Source organism: Monodelphis domestica, chromosome 3, assembly GCF_027887165.1.
Source record: "Monodelphis domestica isolate mMonDom1 chromosome 3, mMonDom1.pri, whole genome shotgun sequence".
Taxonomy (NCBI): domain Eukaryota; kingdom Metazoa; phylum Chordata; class Mammalia; order Didelphimorphia; family Didelphidae; genus Monodelphis; species Monodelphis domestica.
This window is the reverse complement of record NC_077229.1, coordinates 175,228,300-175,253,590: the sequence shown is the minus strand read 5'-3', so window position 1 is coordinate 175,253,590 and position 25,291 is coordinate 175,228,300. Positions and strand designations below refer to the sequence as shown.

Sequence of the window (25,291 nt, the reverse complement as noted above, 5' to 3'; positions counted from 1 at the left end):
TAATAAATATACCACCTTCTTCAACAATAAACCTCTCCTGTGACAAAGAAAAGCCAAGAAAACCAGCCAATGTAGTGACCCCATCTGAAAGGGTGTGGAAGTGTCTACAAATGTCATCCCCACTTCTCTGCCAGAAGTCAGGAAATCATAGGACCAGAGATGGAAAGCTAGAAAGAATCTCAAGGTGTCTGAGTCAGCCACCTCCCCCTTTAACAAATGACTCGGGATCTGGCTTCTTTTTTATATGAGATAACATAGATTATAGGGCCCTTGAGAATAAGGGTAGTCTTATTGTTTGTATCCCTAGTGCCTAACACAGTGCCTGGCACACATGAGATGCTTAACAAAGGTTTGTTGATAGATTGTCATATTCATTTTGATGTTATTCTTGCATTCTTACTATGTACTTTTGCTTGCTTCATTCTGCATTACCTCAAACAAGTTTTTACATGCTTCTTTGAATTCTTCATATTTGTACTCTCTTCTTCCTGTACATTAATATTCCATTTATACAGCATAACTTGTTCAGCTATTCTCCAGTCATCAGATACTCACTTTGCTTCCAGTTTTTTACCCCTTCCTCTCCCCTCCCCTTCCCTCCTCTTCACTTCCCTCCCCTTCACTTCCCTTCCCTTCTTCTTGGGATATTCCTAATGTAGGTTCACCGAGTCAAGGGATATGATGATGATGAGTTTTTAGGAACTTTTTACACTTTTCCATAGCATGGTTGAGTCAGTTCATACCCCACTTTTTTCTTTTTTAGAATACCTTTTAATTTTCTGGGGTAACACATTCTACAAATACATATTCGGAAAGTACATTTTATGAGTGTTTTTTCTTGTTGATAGAATTTTGCTGAGAACATGCTGATGTACTTTATGGTTCTTGATGAACTACTTTGAATACATAATTGTTTTCACTCCATCATTGTTAATTTATACAATTTAGCTCTCCCATTTTCCTAACTCTGAGTAGTATTTAACTGATAGGATAGATGGTGATCTGCAACTCTGTTTCTCTGTGAATTCTTTCAGAGGTAGCGTATTTCTGGTGTCCTTTTTGTAGGACAGAATGTTCTTTTCTATGAAACAAGTTTCCATGTGCTCTTGGCTTATGTCTACCACATGGCACTCATTGTCATGGGGATTTTGAGCAGAGTTGGTATTAGGATTTGGGGAAATGTGTGCATTGGATCTTTTAAAAAACTAAATAATTGAATCTCCATTTAATGAAAAATGTAAAGTACATCAGATTTCCAAATAAGAAAGCTATGAAACTTCATAGCTGTTTAGCAAGGGGTGGTCTTCTTCTCTGTCTACTCAGTGGTAGTGCTGGATTTTGCTACAAGCTTCAGACTCAAGGGGTCTCTCTGGTTTGTTCTCTAACCAAAATTATGCTTACAACCAGGTTCATGTCAGGCCTTTCTGCTTTTGTGTTCATGGGGCCAGTGAGTCTGGTGAAAGCCAAGGAAAGTGAGCAGAGGGTTCCAGAGGAAATTAGTAATATCTCTACCAGAGAATGCCTTGGAGCATGTTATGAACCAGTTCAAGAAAAGATGCATGGGGAGAACATGCTGTTTAGTAATAAGAACACATTAGTACACTCCGCCTACTGTAATGCTGTATTGGCGAACAGTAATTAAATCTATATATCTCCAGCTTCCTTTCTGCAACTAAATCCCTGGAAGTCTTCTGCACTTTGTCTGCTTCAGCATGGCCTGTCCTCTATTCCTCTCTGACAGAAAAGACTGCTTTGGCTGATAACATCTTTTTAATATCCCCAGATTGAAGACAAATGCTTCAATACATTTACTGGTAAAATACAAGTACTTCCTCTCATTTTTCGAATATGCTGGAAGAGGGAAAGAGGTCCAGGTCCAAGGCCTGGAAAATTTGGACTTGATGGTTGTGTCTCATTTCCTTTTTTGGGATATCTGAAATCCTAGGACTTCAAGTTTCTTGGGATAAGAAAAAAATTGGGGGGAGGGCAGGGACATTAAGGAACAAATTTTACATGAAATTATCTCCAGTTTTATTGATTATGTGTATTTGGATATAGATGATTACTATAGATGGGTATTGTAATAAGGAGATTTTAGGAGGGAAAGGGAAAGGAAAGGTTAACAGATGGATCACACTAATAATAATAATAATAATAATAATAATAATAATTATTATTATATATGGGTTTATTAAACCAAACTGGGCTAAGGGGAATCAGAGAGTGACTTATCTCTACCCACCCAGAGTTTAAAACACTAAGGTTTCTAATCTAAGCCTAATCTAACTAACTAAAAGGTAATAAATAAAAGAAAAAGTCCAAAAGGGGCCCGGATTCTCACAAACTCCAGAGTCCTTGGTAGGGTCAGACTGAACAATCCAGATGCAGGGTCCTTACAAGATGCAGGAAGGGAGGAAGTTCACACCCTACTCACATCTGTCCACCAGTGTGAAAGGGGAACTCACACTCAACCTTTCCTTGAGGATAATCCAAGTCAGGCAGCTTCAAAGATGATTTCTTCAGGGAGACCCCTTGACACACAGCCTCTCTGTCTGAATCCCAGCTTGAGAGCGAGACAGTTGTCCGTTTCCCCCCCATCTGTCTTAGAATCCTGACCCCGCCAGCTCTGTAGAATCGTGGTTTGAGGGCTGTCAATCAGCTTTGCAAACTTTCCTGGTTACAGTATGTACATATGAGAATAATTAAAGTAATCTGTACTCACATTCCCAAGATAGGCTATATCATATGGTCAGTTGCTAAGGACAATCCTGGATCTATGCAATTTCTCATTCCTAATTTTATTAGCAAGAATGCTGGATCTGGCTGAGAGGGCATGGACTTCAATCCTGCTTCTGCTTCTTCCTGTATTTATAACCCTGAAAAGTAATACCTTGCATGTGCCCCTTGATCATTCTAGACCTTACTTTTCTTACCTGTAAAATGAGGGAATTAGATTGAATAATCTTTATTTTTTTTAAACCCTTACCTTCCATCTTGGAGTAAATACTGTGTATTGGCTCCAAGACAGAAGAGGGGTAAGGGCTAGGCAATGGGGTCAAGTGACTTGCCCAGGGTCACACAGCTAGGAAGTGTCTGAGGCCAGATTTGAACCCAAGACCTCCCGTCTCTAGGCCTGACTCTCAATCCACTAAGCTACCCAGCTGCCCCCTCAAATGTTAACTATTAGCTTTTCATTCTAATTGAACTTAAATCTTATAGGTCTAGTAGTATAGTATATGAATTTACATGTCTATAAATACATACTCATGTACCTATATTATAATGTGTTTGGGAATATACACTATTTTTTTTCTGTTTCTTTGTCTCTGCCTCTCATTTGCTGTCTGCCCCTTCTCTGCCTTTGCCTCATAAAAGTACATGATGTTTTCCTCAGGAGAATGTAAGCTTTGGGAAGTAAAACTATGCCTTTGTATCCCTAGCACATAGCACAGTGCCTACTAATAGTGTTGTTGTTCAGTTGTGTCTAACTTTTTGTGATCCCATTTGGAATTTTCTTGGCAAAGATCCTAGAATGTTTGCCATTTCCTTGTATTTGACAGATGAGTAAACTGAGGTAAACAGAGTGAAGTGAATGCTCAGGATCTCACAGTTAGTAAGTGTCTAGGTCTGGATTTGAACTCAGACCACAAATTGTTTCTTGTTTTGTATCTCCTAATGATTTTTGTCGTTTGTCCTTCATTTTCAAAGAGGACCAATGATATCAGAAGGTGTTGTCTTGACTTGCTGGTGAATTGAATTTAAGTAAAGCAGCTGGCTCTAGATAAATGCTTATTGAATCAATAAAGCTGGCAAAAAGAAATTCCATTTATTTGTTTCAGACAGCTCTTTGACTGAAAATGTAAGATGTTTTTGACTACAGAAGAATTTTGATGGACTTTCACAATTAGAGGAATTGGAAGGAGGTGAAAGATAGAAAAACTAAAACAAAGGAAAATAATCATTATCTTACTTAACATTTTGTATAGCACTTAATATATACTAGCTCAAGCTCACATATGATACATACACCATCAGACACCTGCAATTATCCTGTGAGGTAGGCAAGGCAACTGTTGTGGATCCCTTTTTTTTTTTTAAACCCTTCCCTTCTGTCTTGGAATTAATACTGTGTATTGGTTCCCAGGCAGAAGAGCAGAAAAGGACTAGGCAATGGGACCAGTATCTCATAGCTAGAAAGTGTCTGAGACCAGATTTTGAACCCAGGACCTCTTATCTCCAGCCCTGGCTCTCAATCCACTGATCCATATAGTAGTTTCCTGTGCAGGACCCTCAAAGATTTATGTCCTTCCCCAGGAACCCCCATTAGAGATTAGAAAGCTGAAGCCTTGAGCCACAAAAGGTCATGCAATTAATTAGCAACATTCCTTTTTGTTGATGTTATTAATACTTTTTAAGAGTCTAGGGTTGTGGACATTTTCTAAAGATTGCCACCTGAGTGACATTTCCAGAAAACAAGTTAGTGGCTGGATATCGCCTGCCTCTGTCTCTTCTTTCTGTTACATCTTCTCTCCTTACCACTATGGAAGTCAGGCAAATCAAAGGCATATTGAACTCATGCTATGTGTTAGGCATTGTAGAGGAGAGAAAGGAGCAGGAGGCACAGTCCTCTGGCTGAATGCCCTTTGGTGATGGTGAAAAATTCAATTAAACAAGTATTCATTGGATGCTTGCTGTGGGCCCAGAGTCCTTTGGAAGAATAATCCAACCTAATCCATTCTAGCAAGCACTTCTCAGCAAGCAATGTGATGGAATAAATAGAGGGTCAGCCTCAGAGTCAGGAAGGACTAGTTTCAAGTCTTGCTTCTGATCATTTCTGGCTGGGTAACCCTGGGCAAGTTACTTATTTATCAGTATTTACTGTGTTAAAAATTAAACCTGGTACAATTTTTAAATAAATATTTATTAACACATGAAATAACAACAAAACCATTTCATGTTAACACAAATAACATATTTCTATGAAAATAATAATATATTCCCAAACAAAAAAATTAGTTTGAAGAATGCCATTGTTTAACATTTTTTGTACGCCTTTTTGATTTCTGTTTTACTAGAAGATAGCTATATGCTTTTGCTTTCTGTCTCTTGTGGTATTTTATTGGAAGCTACCCAACCCCTCTTAATTCCAGTTTCTTTCCAATGTTATTTCCTTTTCATCTTGCATATAATTTACTTTGTACATATTTGTTTGCATGTTATGTTCCCTGTTGATTGCAAACTCCTTGAGGGCAGGGACTGTCTTTTAGCTCTTTTTGTAGCCCCCTAGCATTTACCATGTTGTCTAGTACAGAGTGGGCACTTATGTCTATTGATTGGTCGAAATATATGTAGAAAATCTGGTCTTGCCTAGCAATCTGGATGGAAAAGGGAGGAGTATTTTAATAGACAAATTGTGTCTTAGTATTTTGAAAATACCTTTGGCCTTGTGTATCTCCTAAAAGTTGTCTCTAGGGATCCTGAGGCATCCTTGGACCCTCCTTTGAGAGTCACTATTCTTTGAAAAAAAAAGTATACTACCAACTATTTATTACCCTCAAAGAGCTTACATTCACCTTTCATGATTCCCTTAGTTAGTAATATTCTCTCCCTCCTCAAATTATCTGCATATGGATCTGTTTACATGTTATCTCCCAGTAAAAGCATATAATCTCCTTAAAGGCAGGGGCCTGGCCAGGTTTTCATTTTGATCTGTGGCCCCCCAGTATAGTGTCTTACACTTGGAAGTAGGTGCTTAATTAATAATTGTTTGTTGCATCAAATTGGATTCTACTGAATCTAAAAGAGATCTTCTAAAACAGAGAGACAAAAATATTGCCCTCTGCTCTCAGGGGGATGAGGCTTAGATGCAGGTGAAATTATTAGAAGATTAGGCCAAGACAGCATGCAGTGATAATAAAGGACAAACTCCAATGTCATCAGTTAGGAAGATGCGTGGTACAGTTGACAGATGTGTTAGTAAGTTGTCTGACAGCAGCCTTGTAGGTAGGATTTGTGCATGTGCACTAGCTTAATGAGGAAGAATAAGCCAATATATGGAGAAGCTGAGAAGAATAAGCAGTAAGTAAGTTCATGGATAAAGGTTCTCTGCCTCCATGCCCCCGATCGATCTCTCTCTCTCTCTCTCTGTCTCTCTCTCTCTGTCTCTCTCTCTCTCTCTGTCTCTCTCTCTGTCTCTCTCTCTCTCTCTCTCTCTCTCTCTCTCTCTCTCTCTCTCTCTCATTCTCTGTCTCTGTCTCTCCCATTCTCTCTCTCTCTCTCTCTCTCTCTCTCTCTCTCTCTCTCTCTCTCTCTCTCTCTGTCTCTGTCTCTCCCATTCTCTCTCTCTCTCTCTCTCTTTCTCTCTCTCTCTCTCTCTCTCTCTCTCTCTCTCTCTCTCTCTCTCTCTCTCTCTCTCTCTCTCTCTCTCCCATTCTCTCTCTCATTCTCTCTCTCTGTGTCTCTCTCTGTCTGTCTCTGCCTCTCTCTGTCTGTCTCTCATCTCCCTCTCCTTCCTTCTCTTCCTTTATCCCCCCTTCTGCCCTCCTCATTCTCCTCTTCCTCCTTCCCCTTCTCTTCTTCCTCCTTCTCCTCCTCCTTCCTCTGTTTCTTTGATTGCTTTGTGAAAGACAGGCACTTGTTAGCATGAATGTGCCACTGTGCTGTGGTAATTATAGGTGTCACACAAGAAGGTATTGTTTGAAGCTAGGCTCATGCTAGGAAACACCAGATGGGGAAACACCCACTAGCCTTGTGAAAATTCAGTCACATTGCTGTTTACACTGAAAGCTTAATAAAGGATGAGCTTCTTCCTTTAAAGATGAAAATGATGAGTTATGACAGCAGGATTATCACCAGGTACCCAAAGAATGCATTTTCTGACTGTTCTTCATGGCTACATTACCCTTTTGCATCTTGAACTGAGACCTACATGGGATACATGGATTTGGGGATTTAAGAGCTAAATTTACATAAATAAATTTTGTTTAGCAAATTAAAATTAAGGGGAAATTTAAATTTTCCTATAAATAAAATGTTAAATTTTGTTATTTATACTGGAACAATATAAGCCTGAAAATATACTTCTTGTATCCTTTGGATGTGATGGAAAGGGCACTGAGTTTGGAGTTAGATAAACTGTATTTAAATCCTAGTTTTGCCACTTATAACATGGATGACCTTAGATGTCACTTAACTTCTCTGGGCCTTAGTTTCCTGAAATGTAAAACTAGCTAAATAAGTTGACTATGAAAATCCTGTCCATCTCTAAATCTATGATCCTATGATTTATTTTCATCCTTTAAACAAGCATTTGCTTGAGATTGGGTTGAAATTTGCATTGTGTGTAAGTCACTCTGCTGGGTCACTGGGAAATATCAAGATGTGGTCCCTGCGTTTTAGTTTTCGTTCTTGTATAGGTGAGAAGAAATTTACACAAATAACTATAACACAAACCAGAATGAACTAAATGCATGAAAGAGGAACAAACGGGGTCGAGAATTTTCATAACAGGTTTAAATCACTTCATTGCAAAAGCATTGGGGAAGTCTTCTTGGAAAAGCCAGCACTTGAGGTAGTCCTTCAAGGAGTGGTAGAATCTCAAAAGGTAAAGATTGGGAGAGGAGAGGATATCATTCTGGGCAAAGGGAACATTATTTTTTCCTACTACTGAATGTGGATACCCTCCAAGCCTCCATCTTTGAACCTCATCTCTATTTTCTTTAGTGATTCATTGCACTCCCATGGCTACAAATTTTTATAGCTCTGCACTTTTTCAAATGTCCCCCAAGTTTCACCTCTCTGATGGACATTTTGATAATTGAACCGATCCACAACTTTGTCAGCATAAATACTTTCTACACCAATGGGGATGGCAACCCTTCCATATTTTAAAAATTCTGTTTGTCCAGTAGAATTTTAAGTTAAGAATTATCTTTGCTTTTTCATTCAAATCCCCATTGCTTTGCACAGTGCCTGGCACATAATAATATTTTCTCATCCATTTATTGTTGTGGCCACAATGCTCACCACATAGCAGGTGCTAGGGAACGTGTATTGAGTTGAGAGACTAGTAGAAGCAGGAATAGAGAATCATGAACTGTGTTCAAGAAACAGTGAGTAAACCATTTTGATTCAAACATTGAACATGTGACAAAACATGAGAGATAACCCTGAAATGCAGGATGAATGATAAAGATTATAGAAAAATCTTGAATTCTAGGCCAAGGGTTTAAATTTTGTTTCAAAAATCACTGTGAATCGACAAGAGCTTATTTAGCAGTGGAGTGACTTGACTGGAACTGTAGACTAGGAAGATAAATCAGGCAGAGGTTTATAAGATGATTTGGAGAGAGAATGGAGATGAATGGAGTAGTTAGGAGGAAGCTTGCATTTTTTTTCATTTCTCCTGCTAGCAGGAAGAATGAAGAAGACATACATAAGAGAGATATTGTAGAGGGAGAATTGACATATTTTGGTTACTGATTATATGTGAAGGGCTTGGAAAAGGAATGAGTCCAAGATGGCTCCAAAGTAGTAAGCACAGATGACTAGGAGAATGAAGATGTTATTTATAAAAGTAAAGAAGTTGGGATAGGGAGCATATTTTAGATAACTGATGATGAGTATTTTTAGATATTTTGAACTTTTATTGAGATTTTACTGGTATATTGAGGCCAAACTTCCCACGATACAGTGTTACATGATAGCTTTAAGTTCAAGTGAGATATCAGGGTTGGAAATGAAGATCTGAGAATCACAGAATTACAAGAAAAGACCTTAGAAGTCATTTAAGGCCAACCTCCTCTTTACAGGTGAGGAAAATATGGCCTATGGAGGGAAAGTAATTTAATCAAGGTTGGGAATTAAGGGACATTTTGAAAGCATATAGGTTGAAGAGATTACTGAGGGAGTAGGTATATAAAGAGAGAAGAAGATTAGAAGGCCAAGTACTGAGTGTGGAGGAATTCCTATATAATACAACTCAAATGCTACTTTCTACACAAAGCTTTTCCTTATCATTCCAAATGCCTTCCATGTCAAAGAAAAAAAAGAAAAAAAGAAACTTGTATTCATTTTGTGTATATGCTTATATGTATATGTATATTTTATTTCCCTTGATGGGATGTAATCTCTTTGAAATCAAGGACTATTTTATATTTGTCTTTGAATCTTCATTTCCTAGCACAATGTCTGATAAGCACTTGTTGGTTGGTGTTTCATAAGACAACAGGAGGCAAATAATAGAAGAAAGGGACATGAACATGAAGCATAGAAATTAAGGGAGTATAGTATCCAGTTGTGGGCAGTTCGGAGTGTTAAAAGCTTCAGAGAAGTCAGAAAAATGAAGATGAGATTCAAGAAGCAGATGACCTTTTATTATTATTATTTATTATTTGTATCAATTTCAGTAGTTTCTAGGAGTTAGAAGCTAGCTTTTAAAGAGCTGAGGAATGAATAAATGGGAAGGAGCTGGTGTGGATTAGTCTTTTAAGTAAGTAAGTAAGTAAAAACCTGTCTACAAAAATGATAAAGGAGATGGAAGAGCAGCTTGATGGGATAATAGGGTCCCCTGAAGATTTTTAGCCTAGGCAAGACCTAAGCACATATGTAGGAAGAAGAGAATGAGCCAGTGAGGAGAAAGATTGCAATAAAGGGATTTAGAGAAAGGCTGATGTGGTGTAGATGTGAAGACCATTTTATTGGAAGGCAGGAAATCTGGGTTCTAACATGCCTCTCTCTGCCATAAATATGTGGTGTGACTCTTCAGTCACTGATCTTGTTTCCTCATTGTGATATGAAGGGGTTAGACTAGATCTCTAGTATTTCTTTTATCTCTACAAACCTGTGTATAGTTGGAAGGAGATTTTGGAAGAGGCAGGAAAAGTGTGAATCATGGGGGCAGATGAAGGAGGCATGGCCAGGAAGGGAGAATCCTTCTTCCTCTGGCCCACAGGCAAAGTGAGAATAGAAAGGAGTTTTCAATATTTTTTTTCTTACACTTGTTAGTTTGTTCATTCCAGCATATTTGGCTTTGCCTAAGACATTTACAAATTTCTTTTTGGGAAAAAAATTTTAGAAGCCAAAGCAAAATCTTTTGTTTCTTCAAAGCACAAATAGGACAAAGGCTGGGTTTGCTTCATCTCACTCCTTGATTTAAGCAGAAAAGAATGAAAATGACAAGATAAAGGATTTTATCCCTTTTTTGTGCGAGAAATATAATCTGTTACCATGGATTATGAAGACAATAAATAAAAAGCCAATCTGCTCTTCAAACGGTGCTCTAAAATTTCCTTTGAAAGCAGGGATTCCTGAATTCTAAAGCATATTACTTTGGATAGGGCTAGGTTTGTTTGTTTTTAAGTAACAGTTGTTTAAGATTCAGAAGAATATAACAGTAAGATAACCCAACAGCCTAAATTCAAGAAAGGTAAAAATCATTTCATCTTTTGTATATGAATAAAGGTCATTATATGTATTATACTGAATAAATTGTTGTCTTTTTTATGTCAGATGGTCCTTCAGTACTCTAAAAGGATTCTGGAGGTTTTCTTGTCAATTTAACTATTTTTCCATTAGGCATCTTAAAAAAAATGAAAACTTTGAGTGTATTCTTAAGTGAGTTATTTTCCTGTCCTTTCTTTGGAAAGGATGTACAGTATTTAGGGTTTCAGATGATTATTTTTCCATTGTTAGAATTCAACAAAGTTAAACTTCACTAGACCCATTTGAATTATGTGGACATGTAAGGTTCTTTGCCATTCCTTAGTCTTAGTGCCAAACTGGGTTGTGGGGATGGTCGTTGGCCAATGATGCTGAGAGGGATAGCAATTGAACACCAAAGAAGATTCTTTCTGTCTGTTCTCAGCACCTGAAGATTTCTAAGGTATCTTCCAATTTTGAATCTATGGTTCTATCCTCCCTTTCCTCTGCCACTTGCTTTTGGGGGTCTGGAGAGAGAGACAGGAAAGTGTGGGGATTCAATTTATGGTTGGACTAAATATATGAGAATTTTAAGAAAATACTCTGGTCGCTGACTTTAAAATTAATACAGCCCAAGTCAAAATAACTGTCAGTAGCTTTATTTACAAAGAGGTGAAATGAGTGAAAGTAGAGAAATGTGAAAGAGGGTAGAGTAAGAAGTCTAGCTTATCACCCTAAATGTTGCTCCAATCCCCGGCTCAACCCATGCAGGGTTCATTAACCCCTTAACCAGAGGACTTGGTGGTGACTTAAGCAAGGGTTTAACCCAGGGGGCCTCCTCCAAGAAGGGGAGGCCTTTCTGGAACTAATCTCTTCAGAAGTCAGGAAAGGAGGGTCAGCTTCTCATTTACCTAGGCAAAGCTCCAAAGGAGAATATCCAGGAAAGTCTTATCAGAAGCAATCCAAGAGCCAGAGTCCCAGGTCCAAGTGAAGTCAAAGTCCAAAGTCCCAAGGCAAAGTCCCGAAGAAGAAGATCCTCAAACTGAAAATTCAGGACAAAGATCAAAGACCTCTTGGACAGGAAGTTCATCATCTTTTATAGTCCTTTTTTTACATAACTCCCTGTCCCTTCTTCCACTTTATGGGGACCAATTGCAGTCTTTATATTTGCTTAGCACTGCCCAATGGACAGTCATTTGCTTCTGGAGGTATTCTCATTTTAGTAAGTGGTTTGTGAACCTCCCCTACTTAATGTTAAGTCGGGGTGTCTTTGCTTTTGGTTGATTAAATTTAAAAGTGGGCAAGGTGGAAAGTCAATCCCATCTTCATAAAAGGGAGAAAAAGAAGAGATAGGGAAAATGGGAACAAAAAGTGGGAGGAGGGAGAGAGGTGGAGAAAGAGAGGAGTAAATGGGAGAGAGGAGTGGAGTGAAGAAAGGGAAAGAGATGAAGGAGCAGAGAGGAGAAGGAGAATGGAAAGGAAGAGGAAAGGAAGAAAAAGGTGAAGAAAGGAAAGAGGAGAAAGGAGAAAGTGTTGGAGAAAGGGGAGAGAGAAAAAGAGAAGTGAGTCTGATGTTTGGCTACAAGGGCTGTTACTCCTTTCTTCCTGAAATATTTGTTATGGATAAAAGGCAAACCCCATATTTAGTCCTACTGAATTTCCTGTCCTTTTTCCTAAAAGGTTACACTCCATAGTTCTTGGGGGAACCTTATGCCAGGAACAATATAGTTCTGTAAGTGCACTGCCATAAACATCTTGGAACATTTTAGAGCCTTGGGATTCTTCTTGTTTGCATATAGCTGTTTGCATGTTGTATTCCTCCTTAGATTGTGAGCAACTTTAAAGCAGAAATTGTTTTTTCAGTGTCTTTTTTTTTGTATCTTCAGTTCTTGGTACACAGTAGACACTTAAATACTTGTTGATTTGATATTAGTATTTTAAGATCCTGTTGGTAAACCAGGATAGAAATAGATGGGGCAATGATATTGATAATTCAGTGAAAGAAATAGTTACTCAACAAAGAGAAAAGGCTAATACTGTATCATTCATATACATTTGAGAATTGTTTCCCTTTAAAAAGAATCTGTAGAATGTAATTCATTTCACTTGAAGAAACAGCTACTATGTGTTTGTACCTAGTGGATAGAGAGCTAGACATGAAATCAGGAAGACCTAAGTTCACATCCTACCTCAGACATTTTCTAGCTCTGTTAACTTTGAACAAGTCACATAACCCTTTTTAACTTCAGTTTTCTCACTATTATAATGTGGATTATAATAACACCTACTTCACAGGTATATTGTGAGAATAAAATATGATAACAAACTTTAAATTCTATATGACTATTAAGTATTATTTTAAGATGCTCTGCTAGACCCTGGAAATACAAAGATGATGAAATGTGAATGATATGATAAGATGAATGAAAGATATGAATAATGATAAGATATGAAACTTCATTGAGGAAATAACACATCTGAACTGAACCTTGAAAAAAGAGGAGGCTTCTGAGAATTAGAGATCATAGAGATGAAGAGGGAACACATTCTAGGCAATGGGGACAACTTAAGTAAATGAACAAAAGTAGGGAATAGAATGTTGAGTTTGGAGATTAGCTACAGGCACATTTTGGCTGGATCATATAATACATGAAGGGAGATAATATGGGATAAAGTTTGGAGTCAGATTATGTCAGGTAAAATCTCCTCAAGGCATTCAGGGTACACTTGAGACTTTTAAGCAGAAGAGGATATATGTTTTACTTTATTTCATTTTAACTTAAATAAGTATGAGGAATAGAGAGATGCTTGGTAAAAATATTATGTTGCAACAAAGCATCAATTATCAATTGAAAGCAAAAAAAATAGTTTAAAAAGTATTACTAAAACTATGTATGGCAAGAAGAGGAGATTAACCTGGTAATCTGATTAGGTTCAGCCCCATGTTCTAACCCAACAGCATGTTTTTGTATTCTAACAGTATCTTTCAGTGTTTTAGCTATATCTTCCAGAATTATGGGATTTGTAAGTCTGAGAAGCATCTCTGGCTTCATCTTGTTTGAGTAAGGGTTAAATTGGGGTTTTGACTAAATAAGAGAGTTATAAATTCAATGTTGTGATCACCAAATTAAAAAATATTATCCCTAAACTAGAAAAAAACCTGTTAGAAGCTTTTATTTATAACAAGAAAGAGAAAGAGTTGAAATATGAAATGTAGGAGGGAAAGAGGTAAGGCATTGGCTATTCTACCCTAAGTGCTGATCTGATGAAATTCAGCTTGCTCCTCGACAAAGTTCCAGTCTCCACATGGAAGTCTGAGTCACTCATCAGCAAGCCAATGCAGGATCCAAGGAAAAGAGTTTCTCTACTGAACTCATGCTGAAGGGAGTATCCTACTGAAGTGCCAATGAGCATAGACAGTCTCCTCTCAAAGCCACCAAACCAGTAATCTCTCCAATCCAGAAGTTCCAAGGAAAATCCAAAGAAGAAGTCCAAAGGAGTAGTCATGAGGACAGGAAGTTCTGGACTTTTTATAGTCCTTTTTCTATGTCAATTCCTGTCCCTTCCCCTCTTCACAGGGGCCAATCACAGCTTCCAAATTGCTTAGCACTGCCCAGGGGGAAGTGTCTGTGGGATCCACCTCTTGTCCTCTGAGGATGTAAATTCTTATCAAAGGATTCACAAGTTTCTGACCAATTGAGTTAAAAGGGTGGAGCTCTTTAAGTAAGTGACTTGTAAATTCTCTTGATGGCTAACAAAGTGTTAAATAGAGGTTTCTTGATTGATTAACTCAAAATATACAAAGACTAAAGAATTCCCTTTCACATTTGTGCTGTTCTTGATTAATGGTCTTCTTTATTTCTGGTTATGTGGCACCTGGTTATCTGGGATAAGATGGGCACCAATTCTATGTGACAATATTGTTCTCTGGAAACAAACCTTCCCCTTTTGCACTGAAAAGAGCAAAGACAATCATCATCACCAAGACAATAGAGACAATTGAAAACATCCAAACTCTCTTGTCTTAAGTGCTATATATGGCTCTGATGTTTCTTTATATGAGACCTAGAGGAAGAGTCCTAGCTCACTGGTCTGATATCTTATAGAAGTCATGGGCAAGAATTCATACAGGATAATAAGATGCTGAGTGGGTTGTAATTTTCATCTTTGGAGGTAATAACTCCATCAACTGGGTGGCACAGTAGATAAAATGCTGAACATGCATCAGGAAGCCCTGATCTAGGATCTTGCCTCAGGCAATTATTAGTTGTGTGACTCTGGAAAAGTTGCTTAACCTCAGTTTCCTCAACTTTAAAACTTGGGTAATAATAGCCCCTACCTCACCAGAGTTGTTGTGAGGTCCAAATGAGATAACATAATTTAAAAAACTTTGTAACCTTAAACCTTTATGTATAGACTGAGTAATCTTACAATTATTATTAGTGAGAATCTAGAGCTTTTAAAGTGTTGAAGCCTATAAAGTATAGTTACTTTTATTATGATGAAATGTGCAATGACACTCAACATCACCAAGACAATAGAGACAATGGAAGACATCCACATTTTCTTGTCTTATGTGCTATGTATGGTTCTGATGTTGTAAGTCCATAGAGGCATTAAGTTGTGGAAATAAGGAGCAAATATTAAGTATAATATAAAAATAACAATAAAATGGAATAATAGAATAATAACAGAAATAATGAGGAGCATTACTCAAAACCAACAAGAATAAGATAAAGAGGTTCTGAAGCTTGCAAATACCACATTGTTGGGAGAAATGGCAAAAATAGTGAATTATACTTTGGGGATACAAAAAGATGCTGGCAGGTTAGAATTGGAGCTGAACCATCATCATCATCATCATCAATAATAACAACAATAATAACTAACATTTATATAACATTTAAATTCCTGAAGATAGTTCTAATGTTTTCTCAAATTCTGCATCTTAGTTTTTCTCAGTTTAAATATTCCCAAGTCTTTCAATCAATCTTTAGATGCAGCCTAATTTCAAAGCTTTTTACCATCCTGCTTGCCTTGGATGCTTTCCAGTAGTAGTAGATCAATGTTATTTCTAAAATTTGACACTGAGAATTGAACCCAGTAGGTCAAACAGGATCAATCAGTCAGTCAGCTGGCATTGATTAAACACCTACTATGTGTCTAAGCCTTGTGCTAAAAAATCCTTGCTGTCATGGAGATTACTCTGGAACTTTTACCTCCCTAGTCTTGAAAGCTATAACTCTCTTAATTCACCCTTAGATCTCATTAGCTTTATGCATTGCCATATTGCTTATGTTGCCAGTCAGTGATCCTTGATCTTTTCAGGCTTTCCTTGCCATGACTCTTTCATTTTATTCTTTGAAACTGATTTCCTAAGCCTAAGTATATGACTTTATATTTATTTTTGTAAAATTTAATTTGATTAGATTTAGCCCTATGTTCTAACCTGTTAGCATATTTTTTGGTTCCTAAGAGTATCACTGAATGTTTTAGCCATTTCTCCCAACATTGTGATATTCATAAGTTTGAGAAACTGTGTCTTTATTTTGTTCTTGTTGGCTTGAATTAGTGGCCTTCATTATTACTATTATTGTTATTTCTTAAATAATAGATATATAAAATATTTTATAGTTTACATTATAGTTAATATTCACTCTTTTATTACCACAATTTAGTGCCTCTGTAGTACTCACAAGGTCAGAACCATATGTAGCATATAAGATAAGAGAGTTCAGATGTTTTCCATTGTCTTTATTATCTTGGGGACCTACTGTCTATGCTTTCCATGTGCAAATCTCAATAGAAATTGATTAGTCATATTATTTTGTAGCAATATTTTATCCATTTTATAAAAGAATATTATGCACTGGTTTCTTAACTGCATGGTGCTTAAGAGTCAAGAAGCCCTGGATTCAGATCTAGTCTCAAACATTTACTAGCTTCGTGACCCCAGGCAATTTTCAGAATCTCAGTTTCTTCATCTGCAAAATGGAAATTATAATAGCACCACCTCCGAGAGTTGTGAAAAATCAAAGGAGATAATGTATAAAATATTTTTCTAACCTTAAAGTGAAGCACAAATGCTAGCTGTTGGCATTATTACTGTTTGTGAAAGTCAGGACATATTTCTTTATTAACTTTCTTCAAAATAAGTGGATAAATAAGATGATCTGCAATCTTCCATTTGAAAATTCTCTGATTATATGGTTCTAATCCTACCTTATAAAATACTGAGAGGAAGCTAATTAATGTTTGCAGAGTTCTTAGAGATTGTCTAATAAGAAGATACACATATGGTGGTGGTTATTTGAATGAATAGATGGTTTCTTTCCTTTCTTTGTTCCATTAAATTCCATTTTACTCTTTTTAAAAGGATAAATGTGTGTCTGGTGATATATATATATATATATATATATATATATACACATATATACATATGTATATGTGTAGAACTAATGGTTCCTAGTCTTCATTCTCACTTCAGTAACTCTTTTTCTATAGTATAGCTTCAAAAACAATATATATATATATAAATTGTTTTTATTTTATAATTTATAATTTATATTTATATTTATTTTATATATTTATTTATATATAATATATAAATTTATATAATCTATTATTATAATTTATAATTAATTTATATATATACATATGTATATATAAATAGTTTTTGAAGCTATACTATAGAAAAAGAGTCACTGAAGTGAGAATGAAGACTAGGAACCATTAGTTCTACACCCCTGGGTTGGTCTAATGGAAATAATCCAGGAGATATAATTAGAAGATCTGAGACTGAGTCTGGTCTCTAATAATTATGATGTGTTTAGTCACTTAATCTGACCCTCAATTTCCTTATCTGTGAAATGTGGATCGTTATTCTTCTGCCCCTTACCTCAAAGGCTGAAAGAGAAAGCACTTTTACAAATTACAAAACTCTGTAAATATCAGTCAGTATTAGACTTCCACTTTGAAAGTTTTAAAAAAGGTATTCAGATTTCATGAGTCTCTTTGCTGCATTATTGGGTAGGCAAGATGATATGACTTGCTAGGGACATAAGAGACATGGGTTTGAGTTTTAGCTCTACCATTTAAATTGTAACATTAAGCCTGATTCTCAGGTTTCTCATCTATAAAACTAAAGGATTAGATTTGATAATCTCTAAGATTCCTTCTGTCCCTAACATGCTGCAGTCTTGTGAGTCAGATAAGAGGTCTTTTTCTCTTTATTTCAAAATAATGTATGATAACTTGTGTATGCCTACTTCCAGATAAAGAAATGAAAGAAATAAGACATAGACTTTTATATACATGTATCATATATATATATATGTCTTCTGCATATAAAATATCTTTTTGTCAAATGATGTCTTCTCTAATAGGGAAAAGGAAGGAGAGAAGGAGTTAACTGAGTACTTAAATGTAACAATTAATAAAAAATATATAAATGCTTGCTATTTGTCAATTATTAAGAGTTCTTGTGCCTTATCCATCAAAAATGGCAAGTTAATTGTCAGGCCTAGACTAAGGAGGTAAATCCTAGTAATCTTCTTGGTGGACCATGCTTCTTCTTTCTGAGACCCAGGTGCACCATTCCTCTGCATTCTACAGGAAGGAATCCTCTTGTGATAGAGGTATCACCTTAATTAATAACTTTACTTCTCTGGTAGCCCAGAAAACAGTTCACCCCTGAATATGTGTTATCTGTAGTTTGTTATCTGTTTAATTTAAAATGGATTTTTTTTAATCAGAAAAAACCCTATTTTCTTCTCCTTGCTATTCTAAGCCCCTTAATTGAGAAGAAAAAGAAAATAAGATCTGTAATAAACATGTACAGTAAAGCAAAAGAAAAATGGCATTGGGTTTATTAAAATATATCTATATCTATTATATTCTGAACTGGTCCTTGAACCCAAGTCTTTTGTTTCCTGGACAATCTATATCATATTATCTTTCCAGGAATGCAGCAGAGAAAATTCATTATGAGAGCTGAATTTTTTTAAGTTCTAAAAATAGTAACTTAATAATCACTAATATTTATAGAATTTTACAATTTGTAAAAGTGCTTATTTTTCAACAACCCTTTGAAGTAAAGAGCACAAATATCAAGGTTTCCATTTTGCAGATGAGGAAACTGAGGGATAAATTATGCGATTTAATTCATTATGGCTATGACAAACCAGACTTAGTCTTAGTTCTGACTTCAATGCCTGGGTTATTTCTAGTATGCCAGTCTAGAGCTGACTCTATCAGGAAATGGGTATCATACTTTATCAGGAGTCCTCTGAAATTGTGTTGGTCCTCATGTTGATTGGAGTTCCTATTTCTTTTTCAGTTATTTTTCTTTAAAATATTGTCATAGTATGAATTTTTTCTTAGTTTTATTCACTTCACTCTGCATCAGTGCATACAATTCTCCCTAGATTTCACTGAAACTGTCCACTTCGTTGTTTCTTATAGCACACTAATATTCTATCACATTTATTTATCATTACCAGTTTTGCCATTCCCAATTGATGGATACCCCTTGAGTTTTCAATTCTTTGCCCATTTTTGCACATCCTTAGTTAGTTTTTCTCCCTTGGGACTCTCTCTTAATTCATCTTTCTCTCTTTTTTTCCCTGATTGAATGAAATGTATCTCTACACCAAACTCTGTGCCTATGTGTATTAATGTATATGTGAATTCTTCTCTCCTTTGACTGGTTCAGATGAGAGCGAGTTTAGCAAAGTACTCTCTGAATATGAGGGTAGGTTCTTTTTCTTTCAATTGCTCCTCCCAACTCTTTCTCCTTCTTTGTTTAAATATCTCCTTGCTTGTTTTTAAAGGTCCTGCCAAGATCAGGATGCCTACTTGTGGTACTCATTCAGACAGTTATGCAGATGCATTTATTAATGAGTTAAGAAATTGTCTTCCTTTGCATTCATAAGCAGTTTTTCAAACGATTGTTGATTTTGGTATTTCTTATATGGGAACTATATCTACTAGCCTTTCTGTGATTTAGCAGGGAAGTCATAGGAGTTACCTGAAACAGATAGAAGTTAAGGCATTGCCCAATTTCATATAGTTGGTGTCAAAGGTAGGATTTGAGACCAGGTCTTTCTACCTCTAATCCAAATACTTTGTGCTCTATAACATTTTCCCTCTCTTCCTAATTGATAGCAGACTTTTAATTCAATTTCACAGGCATGCAATATATAGTAGAAATATTTCTGAAGATTTGGTGGTTAGTTGTGTTTTTCATAAATCAGGTCATACTGGAAATGCACTCCAGCAATGTTAGGAGCATGTGATAAACACTTGTAGACATGTGATAAATACTTGTTGATTGATTGAAAAGCATCCTATGGCTATCTCATTGCAAAATGAACAATTGCCCTCTAATTTACCTGTGATGTAATTTTTCTACTTCAGCAATCCCATACAGCCAAAGTACAACACCTTTCCCTATTGCTTATATGCCTTTTGTCCCAACCTTGATATTTCAATCCAGAAAGTTGATGGCTTTGCCCTGAGTTATTTGTAGCTTTTGTTCATATGACAATAACTGGATTGGATCTTTCTTAGGCAATTCTTCTTTGTTCTCCCCCAAATAGAATATGGTTGATTGCTTCCCACATGTGACTTTTTCTTCCTTCCTTAGGTTCTCTCAGCAGGGAAAACCATCCAAAAGACAATGATCCCTCTCATCTTCCTTTTCTTGGGTGTGCTTCAACTTTTACCTTCATGCTCTGGGAGGGCTGTTTGTGAAGATGTTGGCCCTCTGACAACACTTAAAGAAATAAAGGAAGAAATAGCAGGCTACCAAGATGCTGCTAAGGCCATTATAGATCTCGCTGTATGTGGCAAGGCCCAGAACAGATCCTTTGAGAGACTGGCACTTTTTGTTGACACTGTTGGACACAGACTGAGTGGCTCCAAAAACCTAGAAAAGGCCATCCAAATTATGTACCAGAACCTCATAGAGGATGGTTTGGAGAACGTCCATCTGGAACCTGTCAAAGTGCCCCACTGGGAAAGGGGTCAGGAGTCTGCTGTGATGCTGGAGCCCAGAAACCACCCAATGGCCATTTTAGGCCTTGGGAGTAGTGTGGGAACCCCACCAGAAGGTATGTTCTCTCTTCTGAATAATTTTGTTAAGGTCTGTTAAAAAAACAAAACAAAACAAAATGAAATGGATGAATGAAGAAAAAGATAGTTATTTATTTCAAATCTTGAACAGAGAAGGTGGATCAGGAAATTGTTTCCTCTTCCCCAGTTCCATTGAACTTCTTCATCATGCCACTGTGCCAACTATTGCTAAGTTTTGGTTTTTTTTTCCTATCTTCCTCTTGCATTTATTTTCCAAATGAAGCATCTGTTAATAATGATAATATTGATGATAATAATGATTAATGGATGACATTTGCATAATACATTACAGATTTCAAAGTTCTTTTCATGATGAAGCTCCAGGCAGTGTTCATTTTATGTGTGTCTTTCTATCCCCACTGCCCAGCATAGACCCTGGCACATTGTAGGCAATTTAATAAATACTTGTTATTGCTTGATGGATTGGCTTAATAAATATTTTGTTGATTTATTGATTGATGATCTTATTTGACGCTCAAAACAATGTTGTAAAGTCAGCATGACATTTATAGTCATCAAGTATTTAAGGTCAGAAGAATAGCTGCTATTATTCTATTTTGCAGGCGAAGACATTGAGACACAAAGTACATAAGTTACTTATTGAATTGGTTAGCCTTGGGAACTGAATGGAGGTCTTGATTCCAAATCTAATTCTTTTTCCAGTATGCAGGAGCTGCCTTTTGATTCAAGAAGTGCTTTTTTTTTTTCTAATCTGTTTCTTTGATTACTTTTGATTTTGCTTCCTAGTTAGTTAGACATGAATTTGGTTATAGAGGTACATACATTAGTGCATACCTTAATGCAGTTCTCAACATATGAAAATATTTGTATTTCAATTATCATTTGAATATTTTTAAACATATAACAGAAGCTCAAGACAGATGCAACTAATTCTAGGTAAATTTAATATTTAAAATTTCTTAATAACATATATGATAAAGTAGATTAAAGGAACTAGTTTTTGGATTTATGTAACATCATGCTGCAAACTTCAGGAATTTTCAAGCTGGAACACATATCTCTTGTAGCAGATACAGCAAAACATGAAGATTAGAGATACCTTGTCACAAATCAGAAGCTGTCATTTACTCTGGCAGCATTTAGTGTCTCCCATCTATGTATCTAGAGGGCCTATGAAAACAAATGTTTTCCCTTGTGCATTTAAACATTTATTTTGACCCCTCTTCTCATTTGGGGGGCATGAAAGAAGGTTCACAAATGGCAAGCAACTAGATTCAATTCAGCCAAATAAACATTTAATATCTCTTCTGTGCAAAGGGAGCATGCTTAGTCCTGAAAATATGAAGGTAAAAAAGTAATAGCCCTTGACCTCCAGGCATCCATCATTTTGAGCTCTAGGGGTTGGGGTGGGGTGGGATGGGAAATGAAACTAAACCAGGTTTGGAAACAGCCTTTAAAAGCCTTTCAGATACTCAGTGGGTTACATACTGACTTGAGGGCTCGCTGTAGAACTGAGTGGTATTTTGCATTCTTGCTATAGTCTTTATGATTTGTTCACACTGAATTCTGCTGCAAGGCTTTTCCTTTACTCAGTGGGAAAAGGACCATTTGGAGAAAAAATGTGAACACAAATCACTTGGCTGCATTTAACATATACAGAACTCTGATTTCTGAAGAACTCACTAGAGATGTCAACCCAAATATCCTTGGTTTGAACCTGTTTGAGCCAGTCTCTCATTTTACATGTTATATCATCCAATCAAAGTATGTTTGTTAAGGCAATAACATCAACTTACATGTATAGAACTTTAAGATTTGTTCTTTTTTCTAACTACTTTGTGGGGATGGTGGTGCAAACATCGTTATTCCCATTTTTTAAACCCTTACCTTCTGTCTTGGAGTCAATACTGTGTATTGGTTCCAAGGCAGAAGAGTGGTAAGGGCTAGGCATGGGGGTTAAGTGACTTGCCCAGGGTCACACAGCTGGGAAGTGTCTGAGGCCAGATTTGAACCTGGGATCTCCCGTCTCTAGGCCTGGCTCTCAACCTTCTGAGGGTTTACTCTCCTAGCCTATGATGACATAGTTAATAAATAGTTAAGAAGAGATTTGAATCTATGTGTCTTGACTCATGTTTTAGCTCTGTTCATAATGTTATACTGTTTTCTTATGTGCTAAGATATACTAAGTATACCAAGATAATATACTAAGATAAATAAGGAAATGAACACATACAATATGAAATATTACATATACACATATATGTGTGTATGTTTGCATATATGTATGCAATAATAATACTTTCAGTTGCAGAGCAGGTTATCAAACTGAACTGCATCAGTAGAAGAAATTTAGAGTGGGAGAAATAGGACCAATTTAAATGAAGGTCTTAGAAGACCCCTTCTTATTCAGAAAGATCTTCTCTGAACATTCTGATTTCATCAAATTGTATTTCTTCTGTTGTGATTTCTTGTTCTCTAACTTTCTCGGGGCCCTCCCTCACTGTTGTTCAGCCCATTCTAATAAGAACTTGGAACAAAAAAAGTCCGTTGGTTTTGGAAGTTATATTGTAGTTAATCTTGGAGAGAGAAATTTTAGTCAGTTGGTTGGGTTGGAAGGCAATAAGAATGTTCATAGGGAATGAGAAGAAAGGACAGTAGTAGATGATTCCTCAACCATATTTCCTATTTTGGGAAGAGAGTAGAGAAAAGGATAGAGGAGGAGTTAATAGTGAAGTCAAACAATTGTCTTTTATCAAACTTAAATTTTTGTGGACCTGTTATTAAATCTACAGTCCACAAATAAGGAAAGCCTTTATCATTATCAGGTTTTTTTTTGCCTTCTCACATGTCATCCATCATAGATCTTAAATATCCTAAACTAGTTTGCCTGCCATTTCCTCATATCAATATAGCTGTAGGACTGAATTCTTTTGCCTATATTTTCAAAACTTTTCTTTTTGAGGTGCTACCAATTTTACCCAGCGATCTCTTTCTTTATTTAATTAGTTATTTGCACCTTCATTCTACTCCTTTGATCTCATTATAAAAATACCATGTTTCTATTTTCTAGCAGGGTTTAACTTATAAGGAGCCTCTTTTTCTACTTCCAGTATCTAATTGCAGTGACAGTAGCAGTGGCCCATAGGGTCTGTCATCTCTCACATTACTTTACCTTTGGGATCCTGGTAAAGGTAGGAAGTAAGGAAGTTGCTAATCAGATGATATTCTTTTTTATTTTAAATTTTAAAAATATTTTTCCAAGTTTACATGTTTCATTTTCTTTCTTTCCTCTCTCCCCTCCCCACTCCTGGATCCAATAAGCACTTCAACTGGGTTATAAAAATGTTATCATTTATACCTATTTCCATATTATTCATTTTTGCAATAGAGCAATCCTTTAAAAGCAAAACCCCCAATCATATATCCATAAAAGAAATGATAAGTTATTTGTTTTTCTTCGATGTTTCAACTCCCACAGTTCTTTCTCTCAATGTGGATAGCGTTCTTTTTTATAAGTCCCTTGGGATTTTCTTGTAGTAGCAAAGACCATTACATTGGATTGTTTCACAATGTTTCACTTTATATGTGAAATGTTCTCTTGGTTCTTCTCATTTCACTCTGCATCAGATGATATTCTTAAGGGTCAGATATTATTGTATTCATCCATGATTACAAAGATACTGTATAGGTACTAAGGGAACCTACTTTTCTGTGGTAAATGTTGCCCTGGTTTCTTATTTACCTTTCCCCAAGATTTTCTAAGAATGAAGACTGTCATGTGACTGCCCTTCTTCATACCTCTCACACTTTTCTTCCCATCACTTTTTTCCCTTTTCAACCCATAATCATTTATTTTTTAATTAACTATTTAATTTAGAATATTTTTCCATGGTTACATGATTGATGCTTTTTCCCTCCCCTCTTCCCTCCCTCTTCCTGGTGCTGATGAGCAGTTCCACTGGGTTATACATGCATCATTGTTCAAAACCTATTTCCATGTTATTAATATTTGCTATAGAGTGATTATTTAAAGCCAAAACCCCAATCAGATCCTCATAGAACCACATGGTCAATAATATGTTTTTCTTCTGTTTCTGCTCCTACAGTTTTTTCTCTGGATGTCACAAGTTCCTCTGGATTGTCCTGGATCATTTCATTGCTGCTAGTAGAAAAGTCTATTCCATTTGATTGTGCCACAATGTATTAGTACTTCTTTGCATGGGATGTCCTTTAGACTGTGAGCTCTTTGAGGACAGGGACTATTTTTGCCTTTTTTTGAATCTCCAGCATTTAGCACAGTATCTGACACATAGATGTTGTTTAATAAATTCTTGTTTACTTGACTGGATATATTTAGTGTGTTAGTAGTACTACAAAGACAAAAATTAATCAGTCTTTGCCCTCAAGGAGTTTATATTCTATGTGGGGAAAGACCCTGAAGAGCTAGGAAGCATCTAGTAGAGAGCAATTGGAATAGTGATGGGCCTCAAATCATGCCAAATCAGGACTAGTTGAAGGGATTGTGAATGTTTAACACAGGAGAGAAGACCTAAGGGAAGCCATGATAGGTCTTCAAAAGAATATGAAGGGATCTCATAGGAAAAAGATAATAATACTGATTTTGTTTGGCCCAGAACTACAAATGATGGGTGGAAGTTGCAAAGGAGGAATCTTTTGTTGTAAGTTTGATGTTGGGAAAAATTTATTCACAATGACAGTTGTTATACAGTGGGAAAGATTGCTGTTAGAGGCAGTGGATTTCCTTCTCTTCAGACAA

At 36.3% G+C, this 25,291-nt stretch overlaps 1 protein-coding gene across 3 annotated transcripts in view; it reads left to right on the top strand.

Moving 5' to 3' along the window:
* The window catches only part of CPQ (carboxypeptidase Q), a 703,529-nt gene that overhangs the window by 98,964 nt on the left and 579,274 nt on the right, over window positions 1-25,291 (top strand). For all 3 annotated transcript variants that reach the window (XM_001379746.4, XM_007488142.3, XM_007488143.3), the window contains one exon: window positions 20,066-20,531. In XM_001379746.4, the coding sequence (XP_001379783.2) occupies window positions 20,099-20,531 (433 nt within the window). In that variant the 5' untranslated portion in view covers window positions 20,066-20,098. The remainder of the gene's footprint in view (window positions 1-20,065; window positions 20,532-25,291) is intronic.